Below are 18,939 nucleotides of genomic sequence, written 5' to 3' on the forward strand. Positions count from 1 at the left end.
TTTCCTGCCAGATAGCCCCTGTGCCACATTCACACAAATCCACAAATCAACGTTCAAGAAGGGATTGTTTTTTTTTAATAAATTAATTTTTATTGGTGTTCAATTTACCAACATACAGAACAACACCCAGTGCTCATCCCGTCAAGTGTCCCCCTCCGTGCCCGTCACCCATTCACCCCCCCCCGCCCTCCTCCCCTTCCACCACCCCTAGTTCATTTCCCAGAGTTAGAAGTCTTTATGTTCTGTCTCCCTTTCTGATATCTCCCACACATTTCTTCTCCCTTCAAGAAGGGATTGTTGATGCAAGTAGCTGGCTAAAGTAACCAGGCTTTCTAAATTGGTGAAAGAAAAACTGAAAATTTCAGTTTTTTTGTGTTACTTCCTACACAAAATGGATAACCTCGGGTATTAGGCAATCGCTTTTATTGCCTAGAAAAGAACTTAAGAGTAACTTTTTAATGTTAGAACACCAATACAATTTATTAAAAATGAGTGTTTAATTTCTAAGGGCCACTGTGCAAAGCAATGTAGACACAAAGATCTGTATGACACAGTTCCTGCCCCTGCAGCCGGGACAGGAGGTTATTTACACCAAATACAAACAGTGACATATTCTGTGTACGGGCGTGTGTATGTGGGAGAACATGCACAGCCTCTTTCTAAAAACGTCCTTCAAGCCTGCTACTCATTCTTTCTCAGGAGATTTTGTATATCACCACTCTGAAACTTTCTGCTCTCCGGGGATACTTTACCCACCAAATATGGAGACCCTCCCTCTAAGTTTGTTAATGTGATGACATGATCTATCCTTCACCATCTTGCTGAAAGCCTCTGCACTGGTTTTACCCCTTCCACTAGGTCAGCATCCAGATCTCTAATTTCTCTGACTTGCTGTTGTGTATCTGTCTCTAGGATTTTCCCAAAGGGATTCTATATGGTCATTGGCTTTTCAGACTTACCGCTGAAAGCCCTTACCAGATTCTTTCTCCCCTACAAGCATAAATATGCATGTCAGTACAAGGATCCACTATCAATTCTCCTGGATCCTCTGCAGATAACAAGACAGTTGTAAAAGGCACTCTAATGGGTCTTCAGAATTATTTTTTCTATTGACACTTTCCCTTCAGATTGTAAACATCATGGGTAGAGCCTTAAGAACTTGAGACGCTAGGGGTGCTGATCATAGGGAAGGCATACAATTTAGTTGGAGCCAACGCAGGACAAAATCCAACCCATTCAACCTCTCCGTAAATATTTGTTGAGCATTTACTATGTGCCAGCTTCTGTTCTAGTTGTTAGGGATACAGCCATGAACAAACCCAGCAGGTAGATATTGTTATTGTGCAAGTACAGGCAGAAGCAGAGCCTGTGGGGGGGGGTGGGGGGACAGAGGCAGCTGTTCCCGTTAAGCACAGTTTCCAGAAACTAAATCTTCTTTGTAATGTTAACAAGTTAACAGAGTTTACAAATGTGCTAGATGTTAAGACTATGATGAGAAGCCTTTACGAAGCTATGAATGGGAAACACAAGGGGTGTGAATAATCTCAAACTCAACAAGTATCACATACAGACTGTCCTTGATACTAGAAAAGAGATATGTCCAGGTGATGCCAGTTCTTAAGATAATGGCTAAGAGGATGCAGTAAATAGGATCTGGTTCATTCGGGGAGGGAATTAGTAAATATTGAACAGTTTTTGGCCTCTGGGGCAAGTGGTCAGCACTCTTGGCTTTGCAGGGACCAGACACAACAAGCAAGAAAACACTGGCCAAGGTCAACAGCTGACATTCTTCATTTTCTGATTAACTAGGAAAGTTGAAAACTGAACAATTTTGTACATGACGAGTAGGAAATTAGCACTACAAGAATTATGTTGGCTCTTGGCATAACTGAAGACAATATTCTACTTACTCCTGCCCCAAAGGTTGGAGGCATCCTGTCACCAAATGTGCTTCAGCAGCTCCCTTGTTGGGCAAAGGCCACGCTAGGAATTATGGTGCTCCTTTCTGGCACCCACACCTAGTCAGTACATTTCCCCTGAATATAACAGTCTCCATATGACCTCTTGCAAAGTTCAGTGTCACAGACTCCTGCACTCCTGTATGTTTATTCCTACCTGATCATTCCTGGGCAGCAGCAAATGACTCCTAAAAGGCAAAATTCTTACCTCAATATATAGCATCAGAATAGAGAGAAAATGCCCACATGGGCTTTGTGGGGAAGCTAAAAACAAGGCACATATCAGCTGCCTCCTTGTTACTCCTATGGTGAATGACATAGCTAGAGGGGCAAGGCAATCTCGTTAGTATAGAAATGACATCCATTCTTACCTACTTCAATGCAATCTTACAACAGCAGATAATATTCTTTTTAAAACAAAAATCGGGTTCTATTGCTTCTGGGTTTAAAACCCTTCAATTACTTCCCATGACACTTGGAATTAAAAAATCCAAACTCGGGGCACCTGGGTGGCTCAGTGGTTGAACATCTGTCTTTGACTCAGGGTGTAATACCCGGGGTGCTGGGATTGAGTCCTGCATCGGGCTCCCCACAGGGAGCCTGTTTCCCCCTCTCTCTGTCTCTCATGAATAAATAAATAACATCTTAAAAAAAAGATCCAAACTCCCCACCCTGGCTTACAGAGTTACTTGACTCCTGCTGTCTCTCTGACTTCAAATCCTACTCTCTCTCTCTTGCTTACTAGTCTCCACCACACTGTCTGAACATCAGCTGTTCCAGTCTAGACATTTGCACAGCTGTTTCCTCTTCCTGAGATGCTCTTACTCTGGTCTTCACTTGGCTGGCTCTATCTTGTAATTCACACATCAGATTACATGTCACCTTCTCCGACCATACACTCTAGGTAGCCACTCAGTCACCCTCTATCACTCAGCCTTGTTTTAAATCTTCTCTTAGTCCTTACCACTGTCCCCTTTGTTCTTTTAGGATCTAGATTGATTATTGTCTTTCATTCCCCTGTAAAATATTATCTCCAGGAAGATAGGGGCTTTTTTTTTTTTTTTTGCTTGCTCCCAGGTATATCCCCAGTACCTCGAGTAGCTTGGGATCCCAGAAGACACTCAATAAAGATTGTTGAATATTCAAATATTGTTAAAATAAATGCTGTCTCACTGTCCCCAAAATTAATTACAAAGATGGCTAGCCAATTATGGTGATAGCTGAAATGAACAATGAAAAATAGAGTCCATTATACTCTTAGATCAAGTCTTCTCTACAAGGCAGTTAGAGCTAGGAGCAGGAAGCCTCCATAACTAGACACCTTCATTAATTGAGCAAGTATTTATTGAGTATGCATCATGTTCAGGACTCTGTCAGGCAATGGGTCTACAATAATAACAAAGAAAAACTCAGTTTTCATTGTTATAAGGCCCTCATGGATGAGAATTTAGAGTCATCCACAGGGAAAAAGGTTTTTAAAAGATGATTAAGTTTCTCAAGGGGATGCTAGTGAACTCCATGCCCTGAAACACTGAAACAGCCTATTTTAATAACTTCCTCTTCTCTCTCTCTCTTTTTTTTTAGACTTTATTTGTTCATGAGAGACACACAGAGAGAGGCAGAGACATAGGCAGAGGCAGATGCGGGCTCCCTGTGAAAAGCCTGATGTAGGACTTGATCCCTGGACTCCGGGATCACGACCTGAGCTAAAGGCAGACGCTCAACTGCTGAGCCACCCAGGTGTCCCCATTTTCTTCTTCTCTTTAAGATTAAAAAAAAAAAGATGTTATTTATTTGAGAGAGAGAGAGAGAGAGAGAGAGCACAAGCAGGGGGAGCTGCAAAGGGAAAGGGAGAAGCAGAATCTCTGCTGAGCAGGGAGCCTGTCACAGGGCTTAATCCTGGGACCCTGGAATCATGACCTGAGCCAAAGGCAGGTGCTTAACCAACGAAGCCACCCAGGTGCCCCGAAACAGCCTATTTTGAACATCTGTAGGGAATGGGAGTCCTCTGAAAGTAGAAATGAAATGTGTACTAATGAGAAATTGTTTACATTGTTAAAATTTTTGCTGTGAACCCATTGGGAATACAAAATGATACATAGAATTTTAAAAATAAATACTTTTTAAAAAGATGTAGAATGCGTTGTTCAAAAAAAGGGGGGAAATGCAGCAAATGTATTGGGATCTTTAATGGTGACATATTGCAACATATACAACATTGCACATCCATGCAAATTATGTTCCTATTCAGTTGATCTTGGAATTAACCTGATGAATAAGTTGTTTCTTGAGAAGATAGCTACAGTAAAATTGGCAACATCAAGATGAATCTGAGGTTTGGAGCTCCACCTATAGTTTGAAAACTGGTAACTGCATTGCCAAGAATTTCTAGTTGGGAAAATTTGTTCTTAGGCATGCTTGGAAAGGTTTTTAATGTGTGTATATTGTTACAATTAATGCTTAAATATATACATAAGGGGTCAGTTTTATTTTAGACATTCTATTCCTTTGTCACTTGCTAGTTAGCTGTGAGTTTTATAATTTGGTTCCTAATAACTCAAAGCCATTTGTTTTAGGTAAGATTGACATTCTGAAGATTGTAAATTTCAACAAGAGTTAAATGTTATAAGTTAAATGAGTTAAGATAATAAACCTTAGGGCTTTTTGAATTGAACACTTCAGGTTGAGGGATTATATAATTTTATATTTGGTTTACATATTTCTTTGCAAAAATACCTCCATATAACTAGGCACTATATCTTTGAATGGGAGAAAAATTTCATGCCACCATACTTACACTCTTTGAAAAATATTTGTTCATTCAGTCAGCTGATATTTATTGTGTATGTACTATGTGCCAAACATTGCTCAAGGCCTTGGGTATATATCTGTGAACAAAGCAAACAAAAAACAAAAAACCATGCCCTCAAAGATCTTACATGTTAGTGAAGGGTGAGGGAGTGACAGATTATAAACAATTATCATGTTAAACAAGTAAATTGCATAGTCTATTAGAAGATTCTAACTGCTATGGGAGAAAAGGGAAAAGATTGAAGGAAGGGAGAAGTACGGGGAGACAGTTGCAGTTTCAAATAGTGTGCTCAGGTAAACCTCCACTGAAAAAATTTGAGTGAAGACTCAGAGGTAAGAAGAGCCTTCCAGGCAAGAAATAGCAAGTACAAAGGCCCTGAGCCAGGAGCTTGCTGGTAAACTTAAGGAACAGTGAGGACTCAGAGTGTGACTGGAGTGGAGATGAGCAAAAGGAACCATAGCAGTCGGTCATGTAGGATATAGGGATCAGCAAACTACAGTGTGACCTGACTTTGTCAATGAAGTTTTATTGAGACATAGCCATGCTCATTTTTTCATGTATTTTCTGTGGCTGCTTTCATGCTACAACTACCAAGTTGAGTAGTTGAGACAGAGACCATCTGGTCCACAAAGACAAACATATTTACTGTCTGGCTCTTTATAGTTTGCTGACCCCTGAATGTAGGTAGGACCATATAAGCCATTGTAGGGACATTGGGTTTGACTCAGAAAAATGAGGACCCATGAGAAGGTTTTAACAGAAGAAAGGTAGGATCCGATTTGTGTTTTAGAAGGACCATTACAGTGATTGTGTTGACAAATTTTAGAGAGGCAAGGGTGGGAGCTGAGAAACCAGTTTGGACTGTGTTCACAAGGTACACTGGGGTGCCCCCAAGATACCATGGCAAATTCACCCATGTGCAGCAAAATATTTTAAATTTTTGAAGGATCCACAGCAATACTGACATCTGTCAGATATCGTGTGAGCTTCCAGCTAGTAGGTGGTTCACAGTTTCAACATTAGGTCATACTATTTTCCTTTTGGCGCTGCCATATCTTTGTGAAGCTGGGTTTTTGGCAGCACCTGCACTGAAAAGCCAATACTTTTTGAAAATTAATGTGGGGCAGGAAATGAGGCTGGCAGTGTCCAATTTCAGTCCAAGTTTTGAGATGTTGTGCAGTGCCCAACACTCACACAATCTCCATTTATCAAGCAATTGTGGTTATTTAAGAGTGAAATAAAAATATTTTTTCTTTTCACTTACAGCTATTTTTTTCATATGTCTCCTTAGTTGTTGGAGTATTATATTATCGCACAATGTGTTGTGTTACTAGAGCATTTTTCCTGTAGCTACTCTAATGAATCGCCACAACCTGGTGGCTTATAAAAGCAGAAATTTATTTTTTCACAGTTCTGGAGGCCAGAAGTCTGAAATCAGTGCCCCTGGGACAAAATTAAGGTATAAGCAGGGCCATACTCCCTCCAGAAGCTCTTGGAGAGGATTTCATTCCTTGCTTCGTGCAGCTCTGATGCAAGATTTGCTTCCATGGTCACCTTGCTTTTTCCTCCGCTGTCTGTATCAAATTCCTGCCTTGATCTTATAAAGACACATGTGAAGGGCGCCTGGCTGGCTCAGTTGGTGGGGCATGTGACTCTTGAGCCCCACACTGGACGTAGAGAATACTAAATAAATAAATAAATAAATAAATAAATAAATAAATAAATAAAGGGACATATATGATTCCTTTTAGGACCCACCTCACTAAGCTGGGATAACTTCTCCATGTCAAGATCCTTCATTAATCACATATACACCCAAGGATCTTTTTTTTCTAAATAAGGTAGTAATATCTACAGGTTTCAGGGATTAGGACCTGATCTCTTTGGATGACCATTATGAAGCCTACTGCAGGCATAAATACTTACTACATTTTTGGCACCTAACTACTTAATAAATGGGACTGTTAAGTATTTGTTTGAGCCTATAGGTGAGACACGAACGGCTCAGTGAATATACAAAATTTGGGAACATCTGAGTTAGGAGGCTCTGCCATTAACCCAGGCAGGGAATGACAGGAGCTTGGACTTGAGTGGAAAGGGAGAAAAGTGGTCAGAAGTAGACAAGTTCTCGATACAATTTGAAGGTAAGGCAGATGGAATTTGTTAATGTTCTGGATGTGTGGCTGGGAGGGAAAGAAAGTAGTCAAATGACTATGAAGGCTCCTTACACTTTCTCTTTTTCTGGAAAAAGTATTACTATGACCTGAGATGAAGAAAGAGCTGCATAGACCAGATTTTTTGCTGGAGGGGAGGGCAGATTGGCAGTTCCATTCTGTGCATGTTTAGAGAAGTAGATACAAAGAGAAGAAAAAAGAGATCTAGTCCTACACAAAGGTGGTGTGGTATTTCTCTCAATTGGATCAAATGGGGGCCCCCAAATGTGGGGCGAGGATGCAGTGGAAGCCAGTGGCCCTGGAGGTGAAAGAATTCACCCACGCAGAACAAAGGAGATAGGAGTTTATTGAATACACTGCAAGGGAATGGCCCCAGGACAACAGAGGGGAGGCGGTTTGCAAGGAGACAGTCGGTGGCCTGGCGCTGTATTTAAACCAGGAAGGTGAGGAGGGAGGGGATGTTTGGAAGTTTCCCTTTTACGCTAACTGTACCTGGTTGTAAGTAGTCTGTTGGTTAGTTAGGGCCTATGGATATTTTGAGGTGGGTGCCCAAAGGGCCCATCTGCATCCAGCCAGGTCATCGTTGTGGGCCTTTTCTACATCCCGTTGGTCTAGCCTGTTTGCCTAAAAAGTGGCCTCTACAGGTAGCATAAGAAAATGAGAATAAGGAGCTGAATAGCATCACCTCAGACAAGGAAAGCAAGTCAGAAAGGACTGGCTCACAAAACATTAAAATTGGAACAGGTCATTTCAAAATAAGCTAAAAGACATTAGAAGACCTAATGCAAAAGATGAGAAAGAATATGGGGCCGGAAAGGCAAGGGGAAGTTAATGTCAAATGGCTCGAGTTTCTCTTTGGGGTGATGAAAAAGTTCTGGAAATGGTAAATGGTATTTTGGGTTTTGTTGATCTATTTCTATGAGAAGGTTGGGGAGATTCAAAAACTAGGCTGCTGCCTCAGTCTTTTCTGGAGTCCTGCTCAATTTTTGGGCATGATTATTTCAAATGTGCACTACATCATGGATATACTTTTTTAAAAAAAGATTTATTTATCATAAGAGACACACACAGAGAGAGAGAGAGAGACAGAGACGTAGGCAGAGGCAGAGGCAGAGGCAGAGGGAGAAGCAGGCTCTTCACAAAAGCATGATGTGGGATCCGATCCCAGATCCTGGGATCAGGACCTAAGCCAAAGGCAAGTGCCCAACCGCTGAGCTCCCTAGGCGTCTCCATCATGGATATACCTAATGCCACTGAATTCTGTACTTAATAGTGGTTAAATGGCCGATTTTGTGTTATGTATATTTTACCATAACAAAAAAATAAGATGGAAGAACAACATAAATCAGAATTAAGTGAGATGATAGAGCTCAGGACAGAATTTAAAATAAAATTTAAAGTTTCAGACATGAAGACTTAAAAAAAAACATTATAACAGAAAACTCCTTAAGAGAAACAAACAAGAAAAATAGGAAATTTTTTAAAAATCAAAAGAAGATAAAAACATTCTAGAGAAATGGCAAATATAAAAGATTGGCCAAAAAAAGGCAGGAAAATTCTGAAAAAAGTAATACAAATACATATAAAAATTTAACATGCTATAAAAGTGACATTACAAATCAGTGGGACTAATTAGTCAACAGATTGTGATACATACATGTTGAGACATAATTTCTCTGGAAGGATTCACAGTGTGGCAAAAGTAGATGTCTCTAACGGGGCAGGGAAATAGCAGCTGGGTATTTGTTGAATACTTTTTGTAGTTTGTCCTATCATGTGAATTTATTACCTCTGAAATCTGACCGCCTGAGTTCAAACCCCAGCTTCCCTAATTGCTAGCTCTTATTCTTGGGCAAATTTTTGACAGTCTCCGACCCTATCTCATTATCGTGAAATGGAGTGAATAAACTCTCCGTAAGTGTAAAATACTGGGAGAAACAACCCAAATGTCCACCAACTGATGATTAAACAAATACAGAACCATGCAATAGAATATTGCAGTCCTAAAAAGCAACGAGGTAGACACACTACAACACCGATAAACTTTGAAAACACTATTCTAAGTGAAAGAAGTCAGACACAAAGGTCACATATTTTATTATTTCATACAAATGAAACGTCCAGAGAAGGCAAATCCAGACAGAAAGAAGATCCGTGGTTACCAAGGGCTGGAGGGAGGAGGGAATGAGAAGTGACTGCTAAGGGTTAAGGGGGTTTCTTTTTGGGGTGATGAAAATATTAAGGGTTAGATAATGGTGATGGTTGCACAAGCTTGTGTAGGTACTAAATGACACCGAATTTACAGTTTCAAAAAGTGAATTTTGTGATATGCCAACTATAGCTCAATACAAAATAATTTTTTTAAAAGATTTTATTTATTTATTCATGAGAGACACAGAGAGAGAGAGGCAGAGACACAGGCAGAGGGAGAAGCAGGCTCCATGCAGGGAGCCCAACGTGGGACTCGATCCCGGGTCTGCAGGATCACGCCCTGGACTGAAGGCGGCGCTTAAACCGCCGAGCCAGCGGGGCCGTCCCCAAAATAATTTTTTAAATGCAAATTACCGGTTTCCCCCCCACACCAGGTGACTTTCCTCGGTCCCCATCTCCCTCCTCCCCCCACTTCATTACCTTTCCGCCCCCGCCTCCTCCTCTCCTCTCCCCCAACCCTCCTCCCTGCAGCTGCCCCACGAGGTCCCAGGGAGAGGTCCCAGGGAGAGCGGCTAGACCCCTGGCGCCTGCGTGCTGCAGGTGTTGGGAGCACCATCCAGCGTCCTCGTGCGCCCACCGCTCTTACCTTGCGAGGAGGGACCCTTCCAGCGGATTTTTCTCGAGCGCTTCGGTTGGTCGCGTTTAGAGGACGTCCATGGAGGACGACCTGGCAGGCCCCCTCAAGTTAGCGTTTAGGTCCCTTCAGAAGTTTGGTCGTGACCACCGGTAACCTCCGGTCGCTGTGCTCTGAAAGCCAGGTTGGCCGCGCTTGGAAATCCTGAAGGCTTTGGGGGCATATAGGCCTCAAACCGAAGCCTCCTTCCTCTGTGGGCAGTGCGATCTAAGCCCGTTGCGGAGTCTCACTAGTAAAGTGGCATAGTGGTACTAGTCTTGCCTGTTGTTCTGCGGGTTAACTGAAGCAGTGCATTCGCGGGCCTGGTGCATCGGTGTTTAGTAAACGGTGATTACTAAACGGAGGGCCTCTGGATGATGGCCCTCCTCCTGCAGCAGTGCACTTGGCTAGGCTCCTGGTATCAGCTGCCCCCAGGATAACTGGGAGCCCTTGCCATCCATTTGGTACACTCCCCTGTGATTTGTACTTAACCTTGCCCAGCTACAGTCATACATGGATGGATAAGGCAACTCAAACCTTTTGGAGGTGTGTCTTGAGTCTCTTGTTTTCTAAAATACCTATCTGGTGGACATGGGACATAAGGCCAACCTCCACTAGAGGCTTCACATTTTTCCTAGTCCGCCAAGACTCATCTTCTATCATTTTTTATTCTTTTCAAAATGTATCCTTTTAGTCCTAACCTCAGACCCTGATTCTGCCATTTCCCCCACTCCTGCTTTTTATAAAAAGCCATAAAAATCTCTCGCCTTTTGGCCTTCTTAGGCCTGAACCAAGTTACTTCCTCTTTTCTTATCCTTCTCCCTCATTCTCCCATACAATTCTTTCTCACACAGCCTTTGATCCTGATCCCCACCAAAGAAAAGCCACAGTTAACAGCATCTCAGAACTCAAAAGGATTCTTTATTTCTTATCAATTATATTTATTATGTTTTATTAAGTTTTAAAATATATCCAAATAAATAGAGAAATTTATATCTATAATATGAATAAATATTATCTATAATAATATGAATTTATATCTATAATATGAATAAATATTAGCTATAATAATATGAATTTGTATCTATCTATAATATGAATAAATATTATCTATAATGATATGAATTTATATCTATCTATAATATGAATAAATATCTATAATAATATGAATTTATTTCTATCTATAATATGAATAAACCCCTCTGGGTACCAACACTCCTAATAGCCCTTATATTGCATAGCCATAGTATTGAGAAATTTCCATTTCCTTTTCCCTCTCAATGAAAAATTGCATTTTCCCCAAAGAAGTGTATTTGGCAGCATTCTCACGCTCTAGCTGCGCCTGCCTCTTCATGGCCTCCCGCTCTGGCCTCTGCTCTTCTGTGATGGGCTTTGACATCACTGGCTCAGGAACATTGGGTTTCCTCCATGGAATTGGTTGCAAGCTGAAGTCTTCGAGTAGAAATTGGTTTTGAGGTTTGGGTGGAGACTGGCGCTTGGTCACAGCAGTGGGAATGGGCTCCCGCTGGAGAGAAGTGGAAGATGACATTTTGTAGGGTGCAGGCCTAGAGACAGCAGATTGTGGGACACTAGGCCGGATAGGGTTGGTCAAACCTGGTCGTGTGGGATTGGTTGAAATTGGCCGTGTGGGATTGGTTGAAATTGGCTGTGTGGGATTGGTTGAAATTGGCCGAGCAGGCCTGGCAGGACCTGTCAAGGAGGCAGGAGTCGGCCGGGATAGGTTGGCTGCAGCAGGTTGAGCTGAGCTGGTAGAACCAGGCCTGGCAGGGTGAGCCACAGCAGAACGATGTGAGGCCAGAGACTGTGGCCTCCGTGGAACAGGTCGAGGTCGAGGCTTCTCGAAGATTGGAAAAGGCAAAGGCACCAACTTGACCTTCCCAGGGGGTGGCAGCTCATACTGGGATGGAGATGAACACTCTTCGTCAGCACCCCTGTCTGGTTTCTGGGCTTTGATTTGATTTTTCTCAGGACCTTTACCTTCACGTGTAGTATTAAGCCATGGTTTGATAGCTGGGGATGGCCGGGCATCTTTTGGGTTGCTGGAGCTTACCAGAGGCCGGGAGGAAGACAGTCCAGTTTTCTTATCACTCTTCTTCCCCAGTGCATGAAAAACCTGCACAGACTCCAACATGTGCATGCCTAGGCAGCTTCGAGGCTTCTTAAAGTTCTCTTGACTAAGCTCGGGTTGATTTTTCTTCCGCTTCCTCTTGGGAATGGTTGGCTTCTCTTCTGCCTTGATTTTGTTCCCTGACTGCTTACTTTCTTCAGCTTTCTTGGGGTTGTTTTCTCTGGTCCTTTTGGTCTTTTCCTGCCCATGGCTCTTAGCTTTACTGGTCCTGCTGGATGCAGCTTTCTGAGATTTGCTGTTGGAATGTTTGGCCGTGTTCACTGGAGCCCTGTCACTGTCTACAGCATCACAAATAACCACATCTCCCCCTAACAGGCACTCTGAGTTTTTTGCCTGGATTTTGGCCTTGGGAGCATCATTGATAGGCTCAGTGGCTTTATGTTTGTTCTTCATGACTTGATCAGAGGGAGCCTTTATGACACTTGACTTTTCTTGCACCTGGTTCAACTTGATGACTCTGGTATCTTTGGCTTTGATCGCCTTGGCACCTTTGGATTTATCAAGGTCTTTCAAGGAATTAAAGAGCTGGGGAAGATGAATGTCCTTCACCAGTGTAGCTACGTCTGCAAAACCACCACTAGATTCAATCCCATTTTCAAGGATCCTTTGGTTCTCAAGACTCGGGCCATTTTTTCCCAGATCGGTGTCTTCAGAACCTGGCTGTTCCTCCTGACCAGGAGGGTCAATGGAGGCCAAGAGGTGGTGAATATCAGGAATTTCTAAAGGAAGTAGTGGAGGATCTTGGTTTTCTATCGGGATCTGGTAGGCATCCAGAGGCTTTGAAAGCTTGGTTTTAATATCATCCAAATTCTTATTCTCTGTTTGTTTCTGGCTGGGAGCTGGAGGCAGTACCAGGACATTACTAGAACTTTGGACTGGAGCTATCATAGAGATGTCTCCAAGTTCAGGTGGTGGGTTACTTTCAAGCATCTGGATATTTCTGCTACTGCAGGACTTGGGGAATTCTGGAGTTTGTGGCAGACAAAATGCCTGACTTGGAGGTTGCAACCCTAGGGACGTCTCCATCCCCAGGGAGGTCTCCATCACTACAAAGAAATCAAGAAAAAAGTCATTTCCTGGTAAGTGAGATGCTCCCCTTAGAAACTAACACAGAAATCATGCACCTTCTAGCAATGGGCAAGGCAGTTCTCCCAGATCTTCTTAGGAGATGGGAGGTGACTTCTAACTCTTACTGGTGATCATTCGATGTCATTGATGTTTGATTTTCTTTGTATTTTATAGGGTTGTTATGTCAGGTAAAAGTGATTTTTTTTATATTATGAAATGTTTAACAAAGCCAAGCATTCTCATATAGGGTCACTTCAAGTCTCTCTACTTTCCTTAGAGAATAAGAATACTTGACATCATGGACTAGGAGAGGGAGAGTGGAGCTCTTCCTGATAAAATATGTAAGTGAGGATAAATTCTTAGCCTGCTTGCTTTGGACAGGATCTCAGAACACAGGGTCTTAAATCTTGGTGTAGATTAAGGAAGTGAGGGAAATTTAAACAGGCATCATCACAATAAGAGTTTCAAAATGCTTTCCAAAGACCCTGAAGCAGTAGCTCAGGGAAGAGAGTTCACTGCAGTGTGATAGTACACGGAAGGTGATCGGCTACAGCAGTGCAAAGTGTGGTAGCCCTTGGTATGTTCTTGGGGTTCTTCGACCTATAGCATAGATAGCCATTACAGTGTGCCCACCTCGCACCTCTACTAAGTGTTTTTAAATAGAGTCTAAAAGTGGAGAGCACTGAGCGAGGGTAGTGGTTATTAAAAACTCAGGACTTAAATTCTGCCTGTCTGTGGACTCAGTACTTCTCAGCTCCAGATCTGACCTGATTTTTGAATGCTGACCTTATTTCTCTCCCTCTTGCTATTTCTACTCACCTTGAAAACTTGTTTCTGTGATGGGTTGAGCTGACACAGTGTAGTATATTCCAGAATCAGAGGCTGGTGGTAGAACATTTGTGGGCTGAACCTCCTTGAGTACCATCACCATTTCTGGTTGAGGGGCAGAGGCCCTACTTCCCATGTAGGACACAGAGCCATAGGATTGCAGACAGGGGCCAAGTTCTGCAGACAGTAGAGGCCCCAGTGTGCCTTGATTATAGTAGTATACCTGGCTTCCTTCCTGATAGGGAAGTGATAGGCTGTGTCCCTGATTTGGAATCTGAGATGGTGTTCCCTGAACAAGGCTGGCAGAAAGTGATGGATACAGAGGAAGCATGTTATTGGCCTCTGAAGTTTTGTCATACTGGGCTGCCATAGACATGGAAGAAACACCTGTGTCCTGGTTAATGATAGTCACAGTGAGGTCTCTGACTAAAGATGACTTCTTTTTAGTGCTTCCCATGACATCCCACCGGAAAATACCAGGATAGGAAGCAGCTGATGTGGAGCTCTGGCTCTGCCCAGTAACTCCAGACAACGTAGTTGTACTGGAATGTTGGTAGAGGTAGGCACTACCCATGAGTGGCTGGAAAGAGGAACCAGAAGCTGATGGCAGTAGCCATGCCGAACTGACAGCTGGAGCAGACACTCTGGAGAAGCTGCAGACACTTCCTGTTAGGGAAGCTGTATTGCTCACCACAGGGAGAGACAGCTGCAGAGAGTTTGGAGTTCCAAGTAAAGATGGATTTTGGAAATTTTCTGTAGGGAAAAAGAGGGTGATGAAATATCAGGGAGATGGATCAATTCTCACTATGTTTAAGGAACAGGATTATCTTAAAGTTGTTGCTACCAGGAAGCCTCTGATACCAACACTTGCTGAGATACCAAAACCCAAACAGGGTGATTAAGTGCTGAAGCAGTCTGGTCGGTACTCTTCTATAGTAACTATTTTATTTGTATAACCATTTTATTTGTGCATTTCATGCTATTACCTAGAGTTCACATACCACTCAGTCCAGTTGGTAAATTTAAAGGGTCCCCCTCTTGGGTCACCTGGCTGGCTCAGTCAGAGGGGCATGTGACTTTTGATCTCAGGGTTGTGAATTTGAACCCCATGTTGGGTACAGAGACTACTTGAAAATAAAAGTTTTAAAGGAAAAAGAGGGCCATTCTTATCTTTTTTTAAATTTTTATTTATTTATGATAGTCACACAGAGAGAGAGGGAGAGAGAGGCAGAGACACAGGCAGAGGGAGACGCAGGCTCCATGCAGCGGGAGCCCGACGTGGGACTCGATCCTGGGTCTCCAGGATCGCGCCCTGGGCCAAAGGCAGGCGCCAAACCGCTGCGCCACCCAGGGATCCCCATTCTTATCTTTTTAAACCTGGTTTCTGATCCTACCTCAAAATGACTGAAAGTTTCTCAAGAAATGCTCTTTTTAAAAAAAAAAAAAAAAAAGATTTCAGGGATCCCTGGGTGGCGCAGTGGTTTAGCGCCTGCCTTTGGCCCAGGGCGTAATCCTGGAGACCCGGGATCGAATCCCACGTCAGGCTCCCGGTACATGGAGCCTGCTTCTCCCTCTGCCTGTGTCTCTGCCTCTCTCTCTCTCTCTGTGACTATCATAAATAAACTAAAAAATAAAATAAAATTAAAAAAAAAAAGATTTCATTTACTCATTTGACAGGGAGAAAGAGCACAAACAGGAGGAGTGGCAGACAAAGGGAGAGGGAGAAGCAGGCCCCTTGCTGAGCAAGGAGCCCGATGTGGGGCTTAATGCCGGGGCAGATCTCAGGCCCCTGGGATCATGACCTGAGCTGAAGGCAGATGCCCAACCGACTGAGTCATCCAGACACCACCCAAGAAGTGCTTTTTGAGAGAAAAAATTTATTTAAACTCTCTTTCAGCCTAAGATTACTCATATATAAAGTGGTTATAATAATAATGGAAATAATTCTTACATGAATAAAAGTGATACATTACACTTTTTATATTGAAGGAAGACATGTTCTGAAATGACAGAAAAATCATGAAAAACATAAAACTAAGAAAAAATATATAGATATTAATGAAAACTGGGATATGTAACAAGTATCAAAGCATAATAAGTTCACTAATAAATGAAGTTCTCTATCATACATGCAAGATGATGGAAGTGAATATTGCCTAAGCTATTTTGCTGAATACTACTAACCAAAACACAGCGCACAACAGAAGGTGACTTTGAATGAATTCCTAGCCAGTACATACAGAAAGAGAAGATAAAACAGTAAAAATTGTCTAACAAGCAGCAAATGATATAAATTTGCATATATAAGTAGTCACAATTTTTGTAGACAAATACTTCAATAATATCTGGTACAGAGCAGAGAGGAAAATAGTATGCATAAAAAGGAATTCCATTATTGTGTTCATTCACATTTTTCTGAATATTACCCAGCAAGTAACAGATACTAAGTCTAGTAGAAATGTATATTTCAACTGAACTCTACCTCTGAAACTAATAATATACTATATGTTAATTAATTGAATTTAAATAAAAACTAAATAAGATCAGAATAAAACAATGAAAAAATATATTTAATATAATTATATAATAAAAGAGAGAACACTTAAAAAGCATCACAGAGGTTTTTATATTCTATCCAAAAATATATTTTAATGATCTTCAACATCCAAGAAAATGTCACCCCCAAAGTCTAAATTAAAGCCATCATCACTAAAATCAAATAAAAAAATTAATGTAGGAAACCCAAAGGACTCCACAAAATTGTCTTAGATAAATGTGGAATTAGAGATGTGGAGCTTGACTTTTTCTTTTCTTCTTAGATCACTAACTAAGATCTAAAAACAGATGTGAAAAAAAAAATAAAAACAGATGTGTTCCTTCTGTGTTGGGAAGAAAATAACTGTAGAGATGAAAAGTAGTCTTGATTCAGAATCTATTGATCACACAAAGGAATTAGTCCTTAGGATTCAATCTAGGAGATGCCATTTTTAAACAAACTTGGTCTTATTTTTAATAGGCAAAACATCTACAGAGCTTAAAAATCAGAAATATAACTGAAAATTCTGTTTCTTTCAGCCCCCTAGATAGCCACTTTTATTTTATTTTATTTCAAGATTTTTATTTATTCATGAGAGACAGAGAGGCAGAGACACAGACAGAGAGAGAAGCGGGCTCCCCGTAAGAAGCCAGATGTGGGACTCGATCCCGGGACTCCAGGATCACATCCTGAGCCAAAGGCAGACGCTCAACCGCTGAACCACCCAGGTGTCCCAGATAGCCATTTTTATTAGTTGCTTGTTGATAATAAGCATCATTTCTAAAGTATATTTCTAAAATGTTTACATTTTAAGCAATTAACTGCCACCTGCATTCAGAGAGGCAATACATAAACCCAAACAACTGAGTATGGCTTTTTTGTAAGCTGCTTTTCCCTGCGATGCCCTACTCTGGCCTTCCTTTCCTGACTACTCTATTAATGGAAGTGTTTGCTAAAATCATCTTTGTTTTGTCCTGCTCTAAGCAGATTTCATTTCATGCTCTTCCTGCTTTTATTTAAAATCTTTGGTTCCCTTCCATATTCCATCCCAAACTACCTCTTTTTTTTTCTTGAGAGCTCCTCTGTGCTTTTCCTCAACATTCTTTTTTTTTAAGATTTATTTATTTATTTTAGAGAGAGGAGAGAGAGAGAGAGAGAGAGAGAGAGAGAGAGAGAGAGAGAGAGAGAAGCAGACTCCCCACTGATCAACCTGGGAGCCTGATGCTGGGGTTGATCTCACAAGATCATGACCTGAGCCAAAGGCAGACATAGATGCTTAACTGCTCAACCTCAACTGACAATGATGGCAGAGCCACCCAGGTGCCCCGCTTCCCCTTCATTCTTATATTTTCTCCTCCCCCTTGGTTTCAGTTGGCCTGTGCTGAGGGAAACAATCCTGAATGTCCTTACCTTTGAAGACTTGCCTCCCTCAAACTCATTCTTCTCCATCCTCTTTCCCTCTTTTCCCTTTTCGACTACATAAGGTAGAAACTTCAAATCATGCCACTGTAACTTTCTGAACAGTACTGAATTTAAAATACTACAGTTGAAATATTAGTGGAGGGACCATTACAGATGAAACATCTTGGTAAATATTGCTACTTTTCTATATAACCTAGGTTTTCTCTCTTTCTGTCGAGACACTCTCACGAAGTCTCTGATTTCATTTTCTCAATGGGTGCCCTTTAATACTCAATATTAGAAAAGAAAGGGACCAGAGAGAGCAACCCATCTAACACCCTAAAGTAACAGGTGAAGAAAAAACAGATTTTGTGAGTGAATGACTTGTCCAAAGTCACACAGCTAGTAAATGACAAAGTCAAAACTGAAATTGAGGACTCTGGAGTTTTAGTTCAATACTTCCCCCCATTATTCCATGCTATTTTGAATATACTACTAAATTTAGGGCAAAAAAAAAATCCAGTAAAAAACTTTTAAAAGTTTCTTTCCTTACCGGACATGGTTAGAGAAGAAACATCCACTGCAGATACAAGGGGCAAGAAGCCGATACTAGAGGGTATTGGAGCAGCTGAAGCCAAAGAGTGCATGTGTCCAGTACGAAGGTCACTGGTTACTGGTCACTTGCGATGATCCAAATTTGTTTACAGACAACTCCATGGAAACCCCAAGATTCTACCAGGTGGTAGTTTGGTGGGAGAATGATGTCACAAAGCAGGCAGTTTAAAGGTATGAGGGAGCCAATGGGGAGGTCACATTCCCAATAAGAAGCCGGGATTGGGTGGAAGGAGTGGTAGGAGAGCTAAAACAACATCTCAGTGGCACCTAAGCTTCAAGATAGATGTGAGAGTTTCATTTTCCCCAGACTCTTATGTTAGGGAAATCATCTCAATGTTTCTCAAAGATGTTCATGAATACAACTAACTAATAGTTATTTATATTCTATATATTTTATCTCATGTAGTCTACATTTATGATTATAAATGTTAATTGATAAAAGTTAATTAACATCCTTACAGACAAAAGGCATATCTAGGTTGAAAAACTACAGGTGTTCTGAAATAATATTGGTCTGATTAGTGAACTTACTGCAGCTTTTAAGAAGCAAAGGATGGGACTAAAGAGCTCTTTT

At 41.6% G+C, this 18,939-nt stretch overlaps 1 protein-coding gene across 1 annotated transcript; it reads right to left on the reverse strand.

Annotated features, from left to right (window-relative positions):
• Window positions 1-10,996: 10,996 nt before the first annotated feature.
• On the reverse strand, window positions 10,997-18,397 carry CUNH2orf78 (chromosome unknown C2orf78 homolog). The gene is made up of 3 exons (XM_055312325.1): window positions 18,304-18,397; window positions 13,805-14,566; window positions 10,997-12,963 (listed from the first exon to the last, which is right to left on the reverse strand). Exons 1-3 carry the CDS (start codon window positions 18,395-18,397, stop codon window positions 10,997-10,999), a joined length of 2,823 nt encoding a protein of 940 aa, XP_055168300.1.
• Between the last annotated feature and the right edge of the window lie 542 nt (window positions 18,398-18,939).

Source organism: Nyctereutes procyonoides, unplaced genomic scaffold (genome assembly GCF_905146905.1).
Source record: "Nyctereutes procyonoides isolate TBG_1078 unplaced genomic scaffold, NYPRO_anot_genome, whole genome shotgun sequence".
Classification (NCBI taxonomy): Eukaryota; Metazoa; Chordata; class Mammalia; order Carnivora; family Canidae; genus Nyctereutes; species Nyctereutes procyonoides.